At 43.2% G+C, this 20262-nt stretch overlaps 3 protein-coding genes across 3 annotated transcripts in view; all 3 read right to left on the bottom strand.

The window, feature by feature from the left end:
• Positions 1-864: 864 nt before the first annotated feature.
• On the bottom strand, positions 865-1990 carry LOC116224150. Its single transcript, XM_031583073.2, has one exon. The coding sequence runs from the start codon at positions 1835-1837 to the stop codon at positions 1163-1165; it is 675 nt and encodes a 224-aa protein (XP_031438933.1). The 5' UTR covers positions 1838-1990; the 3' UTR covers positions 865-1162.
• A 796-nt stretch (positions 1991-2786) lies between these two features.
• LOC105912488 (protein mono-ADP-ribosyltransferase PARP12-like) lies at positions 2787-11450 on the bottom strand. Its single transcript, XM_031583072.2, has 12 exons — positions 11134-11450; positions 10592-10727; positions 9598-9877; positions 9395-9436; positions 9158-9284; positions 8741-8906; positions 8021-8141; positions 6897-6993; positions 6337-6406; positions 5852-5982; positions 4483-4631; positions 2787-4395 (listed from the first exon to the last, which is right to left on the bottom strand). Exons 1-12 carry the CDS (start codon positions 11418-11420, stop codon positions 2918-2920), a joined length of 3084 nt encoding a protein of 1027 aa, XP_031438932.1. The 5' UTR covers positions 11421-11450; the 3' UTR covers positions 2787-2917.
• A 967-nt stretch (positions 11451-12417) lies between these two features.
• LOC105912487 (protein mono-ADP-ribosyltransferase PARP12-like) overlaps positions 12418-20262 on the bottom strand; it is a 20082-nt gene continuing 12237 nt past the window's right edge. Inside the window, exons 9-19 of the mRNA XM_042710148.1 lie at positions 19613-19707; positions 17638-17978; positions 16657-16795; positions 15876-16041; positions 15665-15710; positions 15282-15422; positions 14826-14922; positions 14542-14629; positions 13892-14022; positions 13484-13641; positions 12418-13232 (exon numbers count right to left, since the gene is read on the bottom strand). Of these exons, the coding sequence (XP_042566082.1) occupies positions 12766-13232; positions 13484-13641; positions 13892-14022; positions 14542-14629; positions 14826-14922; positions 15282-15422; positions 15665-15710; positions 15876-16041; positions 16657-16795; positions 17638-17978; positions 19613-19707 (1869 nt within the window). The 3' untranslated portion in view covers positions 12418-12765. The remainder of the gene's footprint in view (positions 13233-13483; positions 13642-13891; positions 14023-14541; positions 14630-14825; positions 14923-15281; positions 15423-15664; positions 15711-15875; positions 16042-16656; positions 16796-17637; positions 17979-19612; positions 19708-20262) is intronic.

Genomic DNA, 20262 nt, shown 5'->3' with positions numbered 1-20262 from the left:
GAATGAAGACCAAAGAGGGGTAGTCCTCAGAGCTGGAATAAAGTAAATCCTCTAGGAACTTAGATTCCTGATTGTCCCGTCATGGGAGCTTGTTGACCCTATCTATGTGTGCTCTATGTGTGCGCTATGTGTGCTATATGAGTGCTCTAAGTGTGCTATATGTGTGCTATATGAGTGCTCTAAGTGTGCTCTATGTGTGCTATATGTGTGCTCTATGTGTGCTATATGAGTGCTCTAAGTGTGCTATATGTGTGCTATATGAGTGCTCTAAGTGTGCTCTATGTGTGCTATATGAGTGCTCTAAGTGTGCTCTAAGTGTGCTATATGTGTGCTCTATGAGTGCTCTAAGTGTGCTCTATGTGTGCTATATGTGTGCTCTTGTTGACCCTATCCATGTGTTTCCAGTCCTTGCATAGAGGTGCCCATCAACGACAGACATTTGCATACATTTGCCAGAAGGGGGCAGTCTTTGAACTAGAGAAATGAACGACATCTTGACTGGACTGGACTTGTTCTTAGGAAACAGGACTTAAGTAGAAGTAAAGTTTCATAAAAAATAAATAAAGATGAGAAACTCAAAGTCAAGGACAAAGAATATTCTCTTTGCTGAATCAGAATGCCTTTAATACATTAAGGGCTGCATAAGAAGTGTGATTTGTGTGTGGCAGTGTGTACAGAAATTAAATTTGATTTCTTTGGGAAAAGGGAAGAAAAAGCATCACAAATGTATGATGACTGAGAAAAACCCTCAGAGAAAAACAGATTAAATGTCTTTTGTGTTTTTAAAAATGTATGTGTGGGGGGTATAAACTGCTGTGATTGTAAGTCAATCATCTATTAATAGATCCCACTAAAAAATTATCAGATCAGATTCAGGGAACACACCCTGCTGAGTCTCCTGACCAGGGTAAACATTAACAGGCCTGAACATTTACACAACCAGGACTGATTGAGGGCCAGGACTCATGGAGGTAGTCATAGTCATCGGCTGAGTCATACTTTAGTGTTTGTCTTTACAGAATTACATTTTATTTACTTAACTCTGTTCTGTCTCCAGTACATTTGCACTTGCAATTCAACAATAAGTGCAAAGTAAAATGTTGTGAAAATGTTTTGTTTGAGATTCATATAAAACACTGCTAAACATTAACAACCCCTAAATCTAAAACATCCATTGCTGATTGAGGGCCGAGATGGAGGTGCTCCTAGTCATCGGCTGCATGAACCGTTGCCTTGGCGGATTTGTTATGAAGGGCCTTAATCTGGCTGGGGAATGATATAAAGTCATCCTGGGTTGAGGACGTGGGACTGAGAATGCAGGTGAGGCGTTTATCTGGGATAAATTATTCAGGGAATTCAGGGATCCGAAGCCTCTGGAGGCCCTAGTGAGATTGGACCTTGGCCTCTGCTCCATGGAGTCTCCACGGCGACGAGCAGGTGAGGTCACAATGGTTGGTTGCCTTGGGAATGAAAGCACACTGCTTGAGGAGGAGGAAAGTGATTTGGTCCTGGGGCGACTTGGGAGAGATGCGTCACTGACGTCCACCGTCCCCAACTCTTCCTCGTACTGGACGAGGTACTCCGGGTACACCTGGAGCTTTTTGAAAATCACAAAGATGGAGGGGTTGCAGACGTCGTCCACACAGCTGTCGTACAGACTCATGTCTACGGCATCTTTTGGCGGCGGTCGATAGAGGCTGGGGTTCCCTTGAGTGTGTTCACCTACTAGAACACGGCAAGCAAACATGGCCCTAGTTCCTTCATGGCTGGTGTATCTGTGAGAATATGAGGCGTCTCTGGCAAAGTAACTCCCTGGAATAAAACAAATAGAACACATTTCTTTACCCTGGAGAATACCTTATAAGATGGCACAGTGCTACAATGGAATATCGTCTCATGGCTGGCTGAACTGGAGTCTCAGACTGGGTGTCTAGAAATCTGAACAGATTTTGAATAGACAGGGTATAGCACACTTGCAGACAGTTTTTCCACCATAGCATAGAATGACCATAGCATACTAGATGACCAGGGTCACACACTTCATAATTGCAGGACCACATCACGACTGGGATATAGTACCTGCAGTCTCACACTACCAGATTGCCAAATTGTGGAAACGAGTGGGAGCTCTGTTCAAGCTCCATGTTTAATGGCCAGAGATAGGCCCTGATGCTTTCTGATGGGACACATTCATTCGTTGAGCCAGGGAGCATCATTCAAAAGTCAAAGTCAAAGAGTTTATTGTCGCATACACCAAATTGCTTCAGCGCAGCGAAATTCTTAAGACTTGGCCAGCAACATCTACGCAGTAGACAGTAGATACAGATAACAAAGTAACATAGTAACATAGTAACATACACTTGACGACTCTCTCGATTGTCGGGCCAACAGAATAAGAAATAATTCAAATGCTCCGAACTCTGACTACCTAATAATCTATGAAACCTGTCGACTCCAACTGGCCAAAGACATCAGACTCAAGCCAACTGGAGTTGACTGATTTTAAATCGGGTCTAATAGTCTCCTTGTCTAACCCAATTTTAACAGCAAAGGAGCTGTCACATGTTATCCTCACATGTTAATAACCATAACATTTATTTATGGTGATTTTGTGCAATTCAGGCTAATTCAGGGTAAAAAAAAGAAAACAGAAGACAATAATATGTTACTGTATCTGATTGCATCATACTTTCTGAGTAAGAAATATATGCTATTGATGCTGTTTCAAATGATAAAAAACACGCAAATAAAAATAATACAAAAACAACATTTGTTTGTACTTTTACTGTTTATTTGAGGTATAGATGTGTATTCACAAGAATCAGAAATAACCCAGACACTAGATGTATTCTCAGCAAATCTTGCAAATCAGGAAAGTAACTGAGAAAAAGACTACAGGGGGGAAAAACCCAGAATGTTATTTTTGATTGAGTTTCTGGAAGTAATCGATTAAATCAGAAAACGAAGACGGGGCTGCGGTATCAGACACAACCGAGGAGGACGGCACACGCCTCGGCGTGGGTGAAGGCGAGTGCGAGTCATTCAGCCACGAGCACAAACGTGTCTGTTGAGACATGTTTGTCGGCGAGGATGAAGACAACCTGTTTTGGCTGGTCGCTGAAGGGGGAATGTTTGAACTTGGAGAGCTTAAGGTTCTGCTTGCGGGGCCTGGATCCCTCCTCCTTTCCCTGGCCCTATGGAGGGCTCCCTCGAGGTCAGAGATAAAAACAGATCCCCCTGAGGCAACATTTTGGGTAGCAGGGGACACAGCTGACATGCGCACCCCCTTCAAATCATCTGAGGGACTGGCAAACTTTGAAAGAGACGGAGGGGTATGTGTTTCAGACACAGCCGCCCCACCGGGAAGAACACATGAACAATGCATTGGCAAACTGGTGCTGTCCACCAAACCTTCTTTCCCTCTGGCCATCAAGTTCATAATACTATTTCTGTCACTGACAACTCTAACAGCTGCTTCAGGTTGAGAAACGCTCGGGGATCCCATCGAGGTAACTCCGTGGGGAGCCGGGCGAGAGACTGGGGTGTGTATCACCTCAGACACAGCTAAATGAGAGTAGGTGGCATCGGAGATTTCTTTTGTTTTCTTTTGTTTTCTTTCCGAATGAGAGACACTCGCTGGCTTGGGCGTTAGGCTGGGCTTCACTGGCGTCAAAGTTGGGACCACACTAAATGGAGGACGACTGGCCAGTGTATTTTCTGGCATAGACATTATAAAGCCATCCGTTGAACTTGGTGGGGTCATAATCGCACCAGGCAAAGCACAAGGCCTGGCTGTGAGTGTAGTGTCATTCATGTTGACTGGGCCTCTTTTGGCTGGGGAACTTGAATTGAAACTCGAGTCTGCGTTTGTTGCTGGCATTGCTGAAGTGGTTGTGACAGATCGGGGAGAGTGCCGAGTGGGATCTGGCTGACCGAAAACCACCTCGGAAGCTCTGGCTGAGGCCCGCAGGGCTCTGCCATCTGCACTGATTGCGATGGTGCTACCAGCTGTGAAAGTTGTGTCTACGGGCACGGTTGCCAGATTAGTTTTAGGTGAGGGAACAGACAGACAACGGCTCTGTCCCAAGGCCCCTTGGGGAGGAATATTTCGCGATACATGTGCAGCTGATGGCTGAGGATCCTCTGTGTATTGGATGAGGTACTCTGGGTAAACCTGGTGTTTCTCAAACACAACAAATATGGAGGGGTCTGACATGCTGTTCACACAGCTGTCGTAAAACACGCTCATGTTCTCTTCTTTCGGTGGGGGTCGGACATAGCTGGAGCTTCCCTTGGTGTACTTTCCTAGTAACACCCTACTGGCAAACATGAACCTGGTGCCGGATGGGCTTGTGTACTTGTCGGAGTACCTGGCATCTCTGGCAAAGTAACTACCTAAAGACAACATGGTAGAGGTTAAAATTACAAGCACTAACCTAACCCTTGTCTGTTCTGGTCTGATGATAAAAAAAACGGACCCACCTTTGCCATAGGCGGTTCCGTGGGTTCCACAGATGCGCCAGTCAAAGTTCTGCTGACAGATGGCATCAATGTGTTTGGAGTCGGTTCCATGGAAGAGGATTTTTTCATTGGTGTTTCCAGAATTCCTTTTTCTCATCTGATCTGCCTGCCTGGAATGCAAATAAAACCTTAAATGCCAGGAGAGTGACTGATTTCCTGAGCTAAAATCAATCATTGGCATCTAAGAGGCTGACATTTACTTTCAGGAGTTTAGGTTAAACGTGCTCTTTATTTCTACAAAGCTTTACACTTACACATATTAATATGATACAATAAAAATTCTATTTCTGCAAGATAATGTGAGGTGTGTAGTAGGGTATCACTAATAGCAACCGCACAGATCATACCAGTCAGTGTAAAGGAAATTGTGATAGAATTGTGTTGAAAAAACTATACTAGAACACACATACATCGATGAATGGAGACATCTCTACTGTCATCATTACATTTCTATAGTTACTCAATATCAGTCAGTATCTCCTCTGCAGGGACAGGGGTGCACATGCATGCATCACATAGATGTGCATTCTCTGTGTCTCCAAAAACACAGCTGCATTTTTGTTAATTAATACTTTTTATGAAGGCATGTGAACAATCTGTTTGCATATTCTTGTACGTTCTGTAAAAACAAAGTATGTGTGCACGTGTGGTTTGAAAACAGATGGGCGATGAACGCAGCATTATTACAGGAAAACTGTGCTAGTTAAACAGAGTTGGTAGTGAGCTAGCATACGTGACAAAGCCACCTGCCTTGTTCCTTAAGTATTAGTGCTACACACTTTTTGCAATAGGATGAGGCATATATCCTAGCCATATTATATTCTAGCATTATCAGCCGTTGCGTGGTTTTGTGTTTACAGGAATCACAACTCTTTCCACATCTCTGTAATGTAGCCCCAGAGAGTATATTTAGTTTGCCACTACATACATACATTTGAAAAAGGGCGTTAAACATTTCTGCAGTTTCCTATTTCAAATATTTACAATGCTGTATGATTCGAGCAATCACACCAATAGAGTGAAAACTGACTGCACACATGGATACATGGGTGCATAGGAGCCTAAGTGTGTGGTCACTCTTCTTTCTGAGTTATACACACTGTTTTATGTTGGCACGCACCTTACCACCCTATGTGCGCTAAATGAAGCATACATATGAAAGATCCCCGTAAGATGACAACCAATTTGCTATCAAATCACGCCACTAGAATAACCTACAAACTGTGTTTCAATTAATTCAGACACAAACAGCTTAATGCCCCCCCCAAAAATGTAAACACTCTTTTATACCAGCAAAAACATTCCTCGTAAAAATTTCGTGAGGACGTACCACTGAAAAACTTGCCACAAGCTCCGGTTCTGGACTCTTTCGATGCTGCTGACTCTGAAGCCAGACATTGATTGGTTGAAGAGGTGAACAATCGCTATGTACTCCTCTGAGGAACTCGCAACTTGAACCCTCTGAAATTAAAATGCACATTTTTGTGAATGTTACTTCAAGGGAAAACAAATATCTACAATATTTTCTCAACATTGTACTGTTTTTATCACTAAAATGTCCCCCTACACGCAGGTAAATGCATGAATCCATATGAAACTACTTATAACAATGAAACAAAGCATATACTTTAAAATCCTGAACAACAAAGATATATAATTAATATAAAATATTTTTGTTTACAGGAAACCTAAATATTGTTACTAGTTACAAAACTGGACTACACCTGTGGGGATTATACACTCACGATTTATATTTGGTTTAGAGGACATACAAAAAAGGATAAACTTAATATGTGTGGATGATCAATGCAAGACCTTAAATCCTGTCTCTGGTATGTCCAATTTATCCCAGTGGCGAGGTATACCCTTATGGGTCTGGACTGAACTGAGAGAGAGAGGGAATTACAGATTTATAGTTTCATATTTACGAAATAGAAAAACACATAACCATAACCTTGGACATGATTATAAATTTGATAATACACTTTGTCAGCAGGGATAACCACGTGGTGGGTCTCCGACGTCCACACTCATCTTACTATGTTTTCTGTCATGCAGGTCGAACAAGCACAGTTCGACCCTTCTTATCACCTTTGACCCAAACATGGAGAAAAGGTTCCTTCTCTTACGCATATAGCTCTTACACATATGCAGACCAAGTGGCATCAACACCTAATAATCTAAGTTACACACACAACACAGAAATGTTCCTGCTTACATAAGCACATGATTCATACAAGGTAATTAAGTCATTAACAGTGTTTCGAAATTAATTCCATCATTTGCGTATCCTTTTTTTTTCTTGGGAGACAGTAGTGGTTTGGAAACAAACACTTTGAAAAGAAAGATACTGACAGGAGAAGCAGTAGTATTACCTTGATTTAATGTTTTGAACCTCTGTCGCTGAGACAAAGAGGGGTCGTCTTCTCATTAGCCTTTTGGTGCCAAACCGCTTGTTTGTCTGAATCATGTCTATAAAACGACAGAGAAAAAGACAATTCGATATTTTCTGCTTGAACTCAGGCTAACACAACTAAATCAGAGACTACTATCAGTAACTATTTAGCTTGAACTTAGATTTAAAACTAAGCTAATTCAGTAGTTGTTTACTAGGGGAAGCTAAATATTTCTTATATTACTAGGGGAAGCTAAATATGTGGTTGTGACTAGGAAAGGCTAAATCAATGATTGATTACTATGGGAAGCTAAAGATGTGGTCGATTACTAGGGGAAGCTAAAGATGTGGTTGATTACTCAGAGAGGCTAAATCAAACTAAGGCTATGGTTGACCACTAGAGGCTATGGAGGCTATTAGGAAGCTAAGGCTATGGTTGACCACTAGAGGTTATTGGGAAGCTAAGGCTCTGCTAAACTCTCAGTGCACTGGTTTTTTATACACTACAATTCCTGTCGTATTAACATAATGCTTTCCAATCGAAAACGAAACACTTTAGACAAAGACACTGGTGGCTGTGTGCACGTGTGTGTGTCTGTGTGTGTGTGACGAGGAGCCCTGTTTACAACTTTTCGGAAGGTTTCACCTGTCCTTGACTGTCTGCATCTGTCTCCCCTATGCAGAGACCCCTCCATGACTACTTGGCCGTCCTTGACAGCCTGCACCTGCAGATACAAACTGCATGTAGGCCCTCTCTGCCTGACCTCAGCTGACACTCGTCTCTGCACGTAGGCCTTCTCTGCCTGACTTTACTTGACACTCCTTTCTGCAAAGCTGCTCCATGTTCACCACACCACTGTATTACAACCATTGTATTTTTCTACACTTAACTATGTTACTTTTTTTTTACATGTAACATATAGCCTTTTGTACTAAGCTGTTCATGCAGCATAAGAAGGAAAACTCTTGCAGTCTTTACTTGTTTGCCCACTTTATTGGTTGATCCTGTGATGACCCTTATCAGGTGACTATAAAACAGCTGTGACAGCCAGTATGACTCTCGGTATAAAACACTTCTGACGCACACGTAAACAAACAACAGACCTTGCATGCTGAGCTCATAGGTGTGTTTGCCAGCCGTGAACTCGATGACAGCGTTGTTGCCCTCCTGGTACCTCTTCTCTAGTTCCTCAGTAGTGATGGACGCTGAATGGTGAGCTCCCTCCTGTCAACACAACAGCATCATGTCATGGTATGTGCTTTTGTTTAGCAGCATAACAAAGAAGGAATGAATGAAAGAAAGAAAGAAAGAAGGAATGAAGGAAAGAGAGCAAACTAAAAGCTAAAAAGAAAGGAAAAGAAAGGCAACATTTACATTTACATTACATTTAGCAGATGCTTTTGTCCAAAGTGACGTACATGGGAGAGAACAATCAAGCTACAAGCAATAGAGACCTAGTGTAACAATAAATACTATTTTACATAAGAAGTAGAAAAAAAGTGCAGGAATGTAACTACTGTAAGTGCAAGTTAAGTACTAGTAGAAGTGCAAGTTAGGAAGGGAGGTGCTCTCTGAAGAGTTTGGTCTTCAAGAGCTTCTTAAAGGCAACCTACTGCGTGTAAATACACACACATACTTAACGTACTGTACAGAAGAAGTTAATTTACGCTTTAGTGGAACAGACCTAAATGCATACTTGGGGCAGTTAAGCAAAAATGGTTAACAGGAGGACCATGGGTGAAAATCTTTAGACATTATCTATACATTTGACAGCTGTCCTGATTGTCTCTTTTCAGCAGAGCTAAAGCTATATGTTCTCTTACTGATGATGTGTACTGAGTCCAGTTTTCAAACTCATCCTCCCAGTACCAGGCCCATCTGGTGGTCAGCATGAAGTTGGGCTGGGTCACCGAGGAGGCTGTGGAGATGCGCCGGACCTCGACCGAATTACGGGTCATGGTGTCAAAATGTACAGGTACATTTCCCCCACTTGAATGAAAATAACAACAGCATAACAGCAAATAGAAGAGGAATAAGTCTAACTTTCAAGACAACCATGACATGATTTAGGATTTCACATGAGAAGTTCAGCCCTCATTGTTGACCAAAAGAAAAGCCTCCATTATTACATGGTAAAACTGAACAGAGTATGAGAGAACATAGATAAAGAATGAATTAGCATAGGTAACGAAATATTACATTTCATGATCATGTGCAGAGAACTAAACCCAGTCCCAAACCTGTATGTCTTTGCTGGGTCACAGTAGTCCTGCTCTATGGCTTCGTTGTCTGTAAGCCCCGACCAGCCTTGTCTATCTTTAAACTCCCATCTGTAGGGCAAGTCGAAATGGACCTTTCCACACCTGTCTTTGTGGTAGCAGCCAGACATATTCATTAATGTTAGTCTAGTTTCACGAAATGGGAAATGTATCATCCTGTGTACATCTCAAGACGTAAAGAAAACCCCAGTAACTTACTTCCTTGTTTGCAGTAAGTCTTGATATGAAAGAGGCATATTTCTGTGTCCGCAATATGCAAGTAGAGAATAGTAAAGATAGGGTTACCCAACATTATCAAAAGAATCAACAGGCTGTAATTATTTTATTAATTATCAATTAGATGATCTTATTATGGTATTTTGTATTTAATTATTATTAGCATCCTGTGCCTAAAAGAATACCTTTTGGTCCATCTCTGCAGTGGATACCCGGGTTGTTAGAATCCTTCATTGCCAGAATATTCCGATACACGGATAGCAAGGACCCTACCATTCCACTAGATACACCCCTGGCCTGCAGCGTTCCCATTGGGTGGGGCTCGAAGAAGTCATGTGACCTGTCACAGTCACCTGTGTCACAGTTGCCTCTGAGGTACTTCTCACAGATGTGGAGCCTTCGGCAACTGTCCTTGTCGGAACAGTACCCAAACTCCCCTTTACCTCTGTTGAAGGTAAAGCACACCTGAGAGAAAGGAACCACAGTCATCAACTGTATTAGAATGGCTGGGATAGAGGACAGTCTAAATGAGTTGTCATTTTGTGGTAGCTATGATGAGTGTTTATAGTGTTATATATATATACTACATATACTACTGTAATTGTGCATTTTTAATATATATATATAGCATTATTAAAAATACAATTACAGTATTATATGTAGTATTATATATAACCCTAGGTTAACCCTAACCCTAGGTCATGCTTACAGTATCTTAACAGGCAGGGCTTAAATTGGAATTTATTATGTCGGGTGTGGTTTCATGGTTGCCATGGGTGCACATGCGTGCGTAGACACAAAGGACGGCATTTGAAAAAAAAAAAAACAATAATCATTCTTATTCAGTGGTATGAGGCTACCACTAAAGGAGAGGACATCAATGTGAATGAATTCATATGAATGAAGCATATTGCTGCCACACCAGACAAATAAAAACAGATCGGTATCATGTTATAACGTGAAAGGTCTATTGTTATAACAATCAATAATACTCAAAGTACTCTTCTCTGAAGTGCTCTCCCCATTGTCTCTTTTCTGGTTCGGACGGAAAATACCACTTTTGGGCTTCCCCCAACAGCCCATCCCCCTGTTCCTGGTATGTAGAGGACCCTGATGTTCCCTCATAAGGGGGTGCCATTATCTCTGTCCCATGTTCACACCCATGATATCGTATCTCACCGGTGGCAAAAGAGTGTAGTCATTCTGCAGGAGTAGAGTACACAACTCCCCCCGCTGGAGCTCTTGCACATAGTGTTGCCGCAGCACCTGGCTGTTATGATCAGAGTACAGATCATGGCTGAAGCGACACACTCTCCTACACCCAACCAAGAGGAGAAAGATTCAGGTCAGATCATAGAAAAAACGGATTCTTAGTTCAGATGACAGGATTTCCTGACACAGAGAGAATGTATGATAGTTACTAAATAGTAACAGGAGGTCTGACAGATACTACAGATAAAAGACAAGGAAGATTGAAAGACAGGAAGGAGCCTGTGATATATGTGATCAGCTGAAGCACACACAAATGTCAAAGGGTCTCATTGGTCCAACTGAATTGGATAGAACGAGATTGTTCGACACTAAATTTGTAGAGTCAACATTACAGATAAGATCAGCAAAGCAAACAGATACATTTAAGATAGAAAGTCCAACATTACAAAAGAAAAAACCCCATCGCTAGTACAACTATCACCCTCTAACGTCAGTGTTACCATCCTTACCTTCCACGATTATGTGGGCAATCTTCACAAAGCAGGTAAAATTTGCACAGGTGTAAGTTTGAGCAGCCGCTACAATCCTGGGCCTTGCAGTGCCTCAGCTGTGTCTTGGCAATGACAGTTTTCTTTCCATCCGGCCCACAGACAACAGCAAACAGCTGCTTATTCCCCAAGATTTGCTCCAATTCATCTTTCTGGATTTGACCAGACAGATCATCAGTTAACTGAGCGAGGTCCGATTGCCCTGTCTGGGCACACGTCACCTTATACACAAGTGCTGCTGCCTGCATTGTACAGTATTGTGACACCCTCTACGTACTGCCGAGCTGTCAAAGAAGGGCATTATGTAACAGGTAGGGAGGGACTTTGCCTGTCATAAAATATGCCTGAGGTCACTAGTGAGGAAACGAAACTTAACTGTACATGGTGGAAGTTAGTGCACTCACAAGTGATTAGGGAAAGACTAAGGACACTATAGACTATAAGGGAAATGGGTAGTTTGTTATGAACGGGTGGTGATGTGCAGGACTCAAATGCACGACTCAGAACACAAACAGTAGATTGAAGAATAAACGTTTACTAGCCGGGTTCGGTACACAGGTAGGCAGTCCAAGAGTAGCAAACAAATCCAAACAGGGAATAGGCAGGAGAATAGTCGTCGTACAGGCAGAGGTCAGAAGCACGAGTAAATCACATTAACAAGGAGGAAGCGCTAATCGCAGTAAACATGACGCACAGCAGAAAACCAATGAACATACCAGGTAACATATAATTACGAAGACGCAACGAGAAACAAGAATACAAGGACTATATATACACACAGGCAACAGATAACGAGGGACAGGTGAGAACAATCAAGGCGGGGCAGACAATGACACAGGTGGACTAAACAAGGGGAATTAACAGGACACAGGAGAAACCAATAATACAAACAAACCGGGTGATTGGGAACAGGTGAGGGGTGGAGACACGAACAACAACAAGAGGGCACATGGCATAGACAAACAAACATAGGAAAGCACATGGCGGGAACAAGGAAGCACGAGGACTAGACAAGGGAACAAACATGTGACAACACAAGGGAGACAAACTCAGAAATTGAACACGGACAGAACCCAGACCTTACATAGTTAAGGATGCCTTGTTACTTTTAGTTTGCTAACTACCTCACTTAAATGACATATTTTGTATGTACTGGCATGTTGCCTGTAAACCACCAAACCTGTGGATAGCCATCTCAAATGAAACAACTCATCACCAAAATGATGGCAAACATATATCAGTTGCTTGATTTAATAATTTATTAAGGATTTTACTAGTTTCCGTTTTCTGTTTTTTTAAATGGCAAATACAATGTGATAACATGCAAATCCAAGATACACTGGAACACACCTGTGCTACAGGTCTGGCGCTCTGCACAGAACAGACACCATGAAATCTAAATTTTGCTTGCAGACACCTGCGGAGTAAACACTAGTGCCTCAAAATATACATTGACAATTTCAATCGAGCAAGAGAAACTAAAGTATATAGGAAGTGGGACTGAGTAGTTAATGTTTATTCCAGTAGTAGGAATGGGAAAATTTGTTTTAACAATTAAAAAATTGAGGCCAACGGACAAAACAGGCAATGATATCAAAGCAAGATGCATTCGTCTCTCGGAGTAGCTTTGGGGACATTGTAGAGGTCTTGGCTTCGTTGACTTGTAGGAGGAGGAAGGAAGGAAGACCAGGCGTCCGAGGAGGTTGTAGTGGACAGGGGTGCAGTGGTCTTAATAGGAGAAAGTAAACCGGAGACAGCAGAAGAAGCGTAATCAGGAGAAGAATCTGTCAGATCCGTAGGATAGACGTGCTCAGTGTAGGTAATGAGGAACTCGGGATAGACCTGCTGCTTGTCGAACACCACAAAGATAGAAGGGTCGCGGACATCGTTCACACAGCTGTCATACAGAAGCAGGCCTCCATCTATGGAGGGCGGCAGGCGATATTGAGACTGCCCTCGGGTATAGCTGCCTGCCAGCACGCGGCACACAAACATGGAGCGCACGCTGTGGTCAGAGGTGTAGCTGTTGGAGTAGCGGGCATCCCGGGCAAAGTAGCATCCTACAAATGATCATAAAAAAGTGATACATGTTAGAACATCTGAAAGTAAAGCAATTTTCAAAGATTTAATGAAGACAATTACACCCTAAAAATGACAGAAATCAAAATGATCGCAGAGCAATCATTTTCATATGATGGTTTTTGGAAAAAGAGAGGTAGGTTTATTAAAAATGAAATGACTATTTCCCTACTGTATATGACTATATGACACATCTTCTTCCAGAGTTTTGCATCTCTGTCCACCTCCTCACCTTCTCCATAAACCGTTCCATTGGCTCCAGACTTTCTCCAGTCAAAGTTCTGGTAGCAGATCGCATCAATGAACTTGGAATCTGTGCCATGGAAGAGCAGACGTTCCCCAGCGACGTACTTTTTATCCTTGTTGGCTTTCGTCATACGTTCTCGTTTCCTGCAGAAAGAAATAAACAAAAACAAACAAACCAGTACAAAACCAACTCAGTTGGTGATATTATGGGCCAGCTGGGCCTATCCCATAAGGCCTTGCTTTAGGCCCAACTATGGTATATTCTCCTTGAGGATTTATCAGGGAATAATTATTGGTGGCAGTGACAAGAGGTGACACATAGTCTTCTGTTTGCTGTGTTTTAGTTGCTATGGTTTGGCAGTGGAATAGTTGACATAGTTGGCAAGATGCTTACGTCTGAAAGTCCTCCCAGAGCTCCTTGTTCTGGATCCTCTCAATACTGATGATGTCAAAACCGCTCAGTGTCTTGCAGAACAGCTCCTGGACCTTCAGATAGTCCCGGTTAGTACTTAGCAGAGTTACTCTCTGTATGGACAGGAGATAAACACAAACACACACACACAGGTCAGCTGTAGTAATAAAGACGAGCACAGCTGTTAAAATGAGATAAGTCAGTATTAGAAACACAGGTTTACTAACTAAAGGGTGAGTACAACTAGTGTCTATATGGAATCAACAGAACCTATAGATTCCATTCTAAACATTGCTTACTCATTTAAAAACAACAATTGATTTAATGCTTTGCTAATTTCAAAAACAATAGCATATTGTAATATTTGTAATATTGTAATAATTGCAATAGAAAATTCTTCACATTCTCACAATACTGGTCAATCCGTGGTGAGACTAAGGAATAATAAATATTTGACATTGCACATACTCAAATATAGAGATGGCACTCCAACTGCGATGCCAATGAGCCTGGGTCTTTGCATCAGGGCGCCAGTTTGTTACCCTGTAGACCTGGGTTCGAGGCCGGGTGGGACAACTAATCTCTCCCTATAGTACAGATAGTAAGGAACAAGGACAGAAATACAGGCAAACCTTGTATCCTGTTTCAGGCACAGCAGACTTGTCCCAGTATCCTGGTACGCCTCTGCCATGTTGTGATGATACGGGGCCTCTTCTCTTGCTGAAGTAACAAGACACCAACATATTAGTCCCTACACTGTCTATTAATCCTCAGTGAATGTATATCATATGCCGCAGATAATGGATTATTAGAACATGGAAAGACCACTGTGATTGAAGCACAAGCTTAATATTTAAAGCCTTACAACCATTACAGTAGCATTGAGGTATTGCTACTAGCACTAACACCACCATACCTGGTTCTGGCGGTTTGGACACCAACCGATGAGATGAACTCAGGTCTTCTTCTAACCTGTCTCGGGGTGCCATAGTACACATTCTTTTGCTCCATATCTGTAAGAGTGACAGTCTGTTAGCTTTACAGTGTTACAGGAATATTAGAAACCCTCTTTTTCATACTTTCCCTCTCACCCACACACTTTCTCTCACTCTCTCATATTCTCTCTCTCTCTATCTATCAACTGGTTAATGGCCTAAATGCACACATTTCGTAATGAGATACAGGGCAAAACAGTGCATATTTCCCACTGATGTAATGTAACCCTTTCTAGCGCTAGTACAGCAAGATGCTAGGTTGGTATTTTAGATTAGATTAGATTCAACTTTATTGTCATTGCACAAGTACAAGTACTGAGACAACAAAATGCAGTTCAGCGAGTACAGTATGTGCATATAGGCAGTAGGTGTATTACCTTTGAAACTCAGTTCATAGTGCTCTTGACCAGCTGTGAAGAGCACTACAGCATTGTTGTCTTCCTGGTAACGCTTTTCCAGATCACTGGAGGACACTGAGGACATCCTGTGACTCTCTTCTGTGTAGAATTGTAACATCACTGCATCACAATACAATGGCTCTCATTAACAGTTAAATATCATGCCCTGAACAGAAGCAACAGGCATCGACCTTCATTAAGACAGTTCTACACCCAAATTAATGACGGGAACTAAATTCACGATGAAAGAAAAACGCGCTGAGACAATTTTATTGTTTTGGTGCCATGTGAATAAAATTGCATTGAATTCAGTCATCACAGCTTCAAACATCAGCTCTGGTAAATTAGCACAACTCCTAAACTGGGAGGCTGCCACAAAAATATGTCCTCCATCTTAAATCCTCTCCACTGAGGTGACACATGAGAACAATATGCATAACTGCAGAAGCTCCTTTAGATTGGTGGAGACGCATTGACCAACGTCCTGTATGAACTTTAGCTCAGTAAAGTCTTCGAGATTTGGTTCCATGTTGCATTCATATTTTTGTACAGTACATGATCAACAGATCTTACTATGGAGGAATAGGGGACCCATTCTCCGTTCTCATCTTCCCAGTACCAGAGCCACTCGGTGGTGAGGATGAAGTCAGGCATGAGCACGGAGGGGGCTGTGGAGAGCCGTCGCACCTCTTGGGGCCCGCAGGTCATGGTATCAAAACAAACGGGGTCACACTTCACACTGCAGGAAACAAAGCACACATAAGACTATGTCTGTTACAGATATTATCTGTGTGGCCAGTGGTCTACTATACATTTCTACATGTTGGGTAGGAAAGAGTAACAGATCAAATTTGGCCAGTTGAAATACGGTTTTATGACTTTTTATCATTCCAGTTTTTGAATCAGTTCATGTGAGGCACATATTGTATTACCAATCAGGCTAGCTATCCCTTCTAACAAATAGGCTAAAGGGTAGACCCTGACCGTATTACCTCAGTACAAAGTAGGCTATAAACCAGGGGTACTCAATTAGAAACCCAAAAGGTCCACTTGACGTTCGAACTATGCACAAAAGGTGATGTGGCCTTATTTGTGTGAAAGGTGACACTTTTTTTGTGGTTTAAACTTGGGCATAAAAGGTGTGAAAGCCAGGCGGAGGCACTGATGTAAGTGTTCATTAGTGAGTGTGCTCCTGTATTTGTTTTTCACCATATTCATGGTTGAAAAGGCAGACTCACAACAGTATGTCCGCGGTCCGCCTATTGAGTACCCCTGCTATAAACTCATCACCAAATAGGTTAGATAGCCCCCCACACACTGGTTTAAATCCATACAACACATCATGAGGCTGGACCTCAAAGCGATGAAGCTAGCGCAGCTTGGGTTACAAAAGTCCCTCTCGATGTCTTCACTGATCGGAAAGTCGTTCCAGGTTTCTCCAGCCTTAAATTGCCACTGGTAGGGCATTTTGGAGTGTACTCTCCAACACCTGTCTGCAACACAAAGGGTTCATGTCATGATAATGCAGCAGTTGGGTTGTTGTGTGTTATCTTGGGTGACCAGACGACTGTGGAAACATTATGGTGAGCTCTACCAACAATCATCAACTATCAATAGTCTGACCCCAGTTGCCCGGTGATTAAGAAAAAACGAATAATGTGAAAACAATGTTATATATACACAAGCTGAACTGTACTTAAAAAGAGCAATCTATTTACATTATCAATGCATACATTGGATCCACTGGATGTCTGCTTGGATATCTGTATTCTTTCAACCAAACCTAGTCCTACAACAAGTTGTACGTAAAGACTGATACATTTGGCCACATATGTTTACACTCAAATAGAAGTCAACACAAAGAACTTACTGCCTTGTTTGCAATCAGCTCTGATGAAGAACAGGCAGATTTCACTTATCACTGTGAAAAAAAGAGCTACAGTCAGACATTGGAAGCTGTGAGACTCAAAAACAAACATCATCTAAAAAAAACATAGTGCTTTAAATATAATGTTTGTATTAAAAAAATAGGTTACTTTAATTTTATGTTGTAAACGTAGCAATGAAAGCAGGCCACAGTTCACAAGGCAAGATAAGTGGCAAGTTGGTATACCCTTCTCCTTGGAACTTTCCCAACTGGTTAATACATCTCCACCACACTGATATTGTTGTTGTTGTTGTTGTTGATTACAGAGAAGAAAAGTCTAAAAGATCTTTTTTTTTCACAGACCATCTTACTAAAATTGTTATACATCAAATATATCCTGCTTACAGTAGCAGTATATAGCTTTGAGTCTGTGTGTCACGAAATCCGGGGTCAGATCAAAGCAGTTACCTGGCCGTGCTGGACTGCTTTCGTCTTTAGCCACACCACTGGTAGTGGTGCCGCCTCCTCCTTTACCCCTTCTGCCACTTCTGTTCTTGGCCCCAGCATTGGACTTCAGAGTGCCCCTGAGCACCAAGATGTTCCGGTAGACGGAGAGCATGGATCCAACCATTCCGCTGGGCACACCCCTCCCCCGCAGGCTCCTCATCGGGTGGGGCTCGAAGAAGTCATGTGAACGGCCGCAGTCGCCGGAGTCGCAGGTGCCTTGGATGTAGCCCTCGCAGATGTGAAGCCTCGTGCAGTTATCCTTGTCATCACATCGGCCATAGTCACCCTCACCATGGTTGTATCTGCTACAAAGCTTTTAAAGGGAAATCACACCACATATAGGGAATAGGGGTGGGCGATATGGCAAAAATCTTCTATCACGGTATTTGTAATTTTATATCACGGTTACGGTATATATCACGGTTTATTATACGTAGGGTGACCAGATTTGAGTTTGTGAAAAAGAGGACACTTCAGCGGTGGGGAAATGTGTCGACAGACATAGGCTATACAGTTTGATCATTTATTTATTGACCCTTAAGAACACTAAGGTGCAGAAACAATACTGCCTCAATAGGCAATAATGATGAGAAAAACATTTGTTTATATGGCCACATATTAAAATAAGAAAATTAAGAAGTTGGCCATTACACATAGACGCCCTATTGACCGCTTCAGCCCGTTGCTGCGACGTGCTAACGCTAACTTTAGCGTTTACATTTCTCAATCGATTTCACTGAGTCGTTTTTATATTCAAGGGTTTATGATCTACGTGGAGTACCAACAAAAGTTTTGTCTCCATGTTACTTAGAATCTCGATAGTAAGGCTATGATAATCGCTGCTAGACGCTCACTGTTCTTGTGCTCCCACAGCTCCTTTACTTTGAAATACTGAAAATAAATCTAAACTATCGAAATAGTGCATCTTTAACTACTAATATTTGACCATCATTGAGAATAATGCAACAGAATCTGCAAAGAAATGGCTACACTAGACACTTTTCAGTCCATATTTTTCAGTAGATTGAATCTTTCCCAACAGTCGAGGATTACTCAACAAGTAAGCATGACAGTCCTTGCAGGTCATGTGCTTAAAAATTTATCAGAGACGCTTTGCAGCGCCGTTTCGGACAGCGCGTCTTCATGGACGATGCACGGGAGAAGCTGACAAACCGCTACAGAAAGGAAGGAGAGAGCCTGGGGGCATTCGACGCTGACCTGAGATTCTACACGCGAAGAGGATACTCAACCTTTGCGGATGCAGAACAGGAGGAGCTCACACTGCAGGCATTTGTGCGAGGCCTGCGCCCAGAACGGCTCAGAGAGCACATCCGCCTGAACTTTCCCGCTCCCTGGCTACAGCGCTGCACGAAGCAGAGTGCGTGGAACATGTCCTGTGCGTCACCAGACATCAAGTACGACAGGTGGACATGGCCGTGGAGACCGGCGAGGACGAAGTGGTGGAAACACGACAAGCAGCGGTGACCTACGCACGGCGGCGAGATGACGGCTGCTACCGGTGCGGGGAGCCTGGTCATGTGGCCCGCCAATGCTTGGCGCCCGCACCACGGATCGCACCTCAACAGCCGGCGTTAAACCAGTAGAGGGTGGCCCAATGGGAGGATCGCCACCCTCGTCTGTCACCCCCTCCCCTGATCAACAGAGACTGGAACGTATTGGCCAAGCACATGGACTGTATGTGGACTGCGACATTGATGGTGTGCCCGTGCGGGCGTTGGTGGACAAGGGGTCCACCATTTCAATCATCCGACCGGGTGTTCTACCCAACACCGACCAGTCAACCCCACCGGGCTGGGTAGCCACAAAGACACGCATCGCGACAGTGACTAGAGAACAAGCGTTTATGAAAGCACACCCGCTGCCTTGATGTTCGGCCACGAGCTCCGGACGACCGTGGATCTGGGGTTCGGATCACCCCCGGAGCCAGCGGTCGAGGGCGCGCCAGGACTGAGCTACTACTACGGGCTGCAGGATCAGCTCCGGAAAGCGCATGAACTCAACCGTGAGGCTCTGCACACGGCGGGTGCACGACACAAGCGTGCCTATGACAACCGCTCTACTGGACATAACTTTGCCACTGGTGACCAAGTATGGGTTTACTCCCCGCAGCGGAAAAGAGGTATGTGTCCTAAGTTGTCTAGCCATGTGTTGTTTTAGATAAATTGTCAGATGTTGTGTACCGTGTGCAGCTAACAGGGCGTAGAAGAACTGTAGTCCTCCACCGTGACCGCCTAGCACCCTACCGGCCTTTAGCTCGCCTCAGTGGGGAAATAGAGACTGTGGGGGAATCGTCCACTGGGACTATAACATCTCCGCCTGCAACGAGGACGCCATCGAACCACTCAGGGCGTGCCTGCAGGCCTTTGTAATGCAGGCTGGGATTTATGAGGACATGTAACCCGCCTGGAGGGGGCTATGTAGTGTAGCTCGGACTCTGCTACGCGGACTGTTATTACTGTTGAACCGCAGTGTATTGTGGGGGAACTACACTGCGACTGTTGTCTGACCTGTAGGAATATGTGTGTGTTATATTCCCTTGTTATGTGTGTGGTGTATGTACAAACC

Source organism: Clupea harengus, chromosome 16 (genome assembly GCF_900700415.2).
Source record: "Clupea harengus chromosome 16, Ch_v2.0.2, whole genome shotgun sequence".
Taxonomy (NCBI): Eukaryota; Metazoa; Chordata; class Actinopteri; order Clupeiformes; family Clupeidae; genus Clupea; species Clupea harengus.
This window is presented reverse-complemented; position numbering and strand designations above follow the sequence as displayed.

Excerpts from the sequence above, each read along its gene's own strand:
- LOC105912488 (XM_031583072.2), bottom strand. The coding sequence starts at position 11,420 with ATGCAGGCAGCAGCACTTGTGTATAAGGTGACGTGTGCCCAGACAGGG. Across the intron at positions 6,994-8,020 it reads CTATGAGCTCAGCATGCAAG|ACATGATTCAGACAAACAAG; the intron begins GTCTGTTGTTTG and ends GTCGTTTTATAG. Across the intron at positions 6,407-6,896 it reads GTTCAAAACATTAAATCAAG|TTCAGTCCAGACCCATAAGG; the intron begins GTAATACTACTG and ends TCTCTCTCTCAG.
- LOC116224150 (XM_031583073.2), bottom strand. The coding sequence starts at position 1,837 with ATGTGTTCTATTTGTTTTATTCCAGGGAGTTACTTTGCCAGAGACGCC.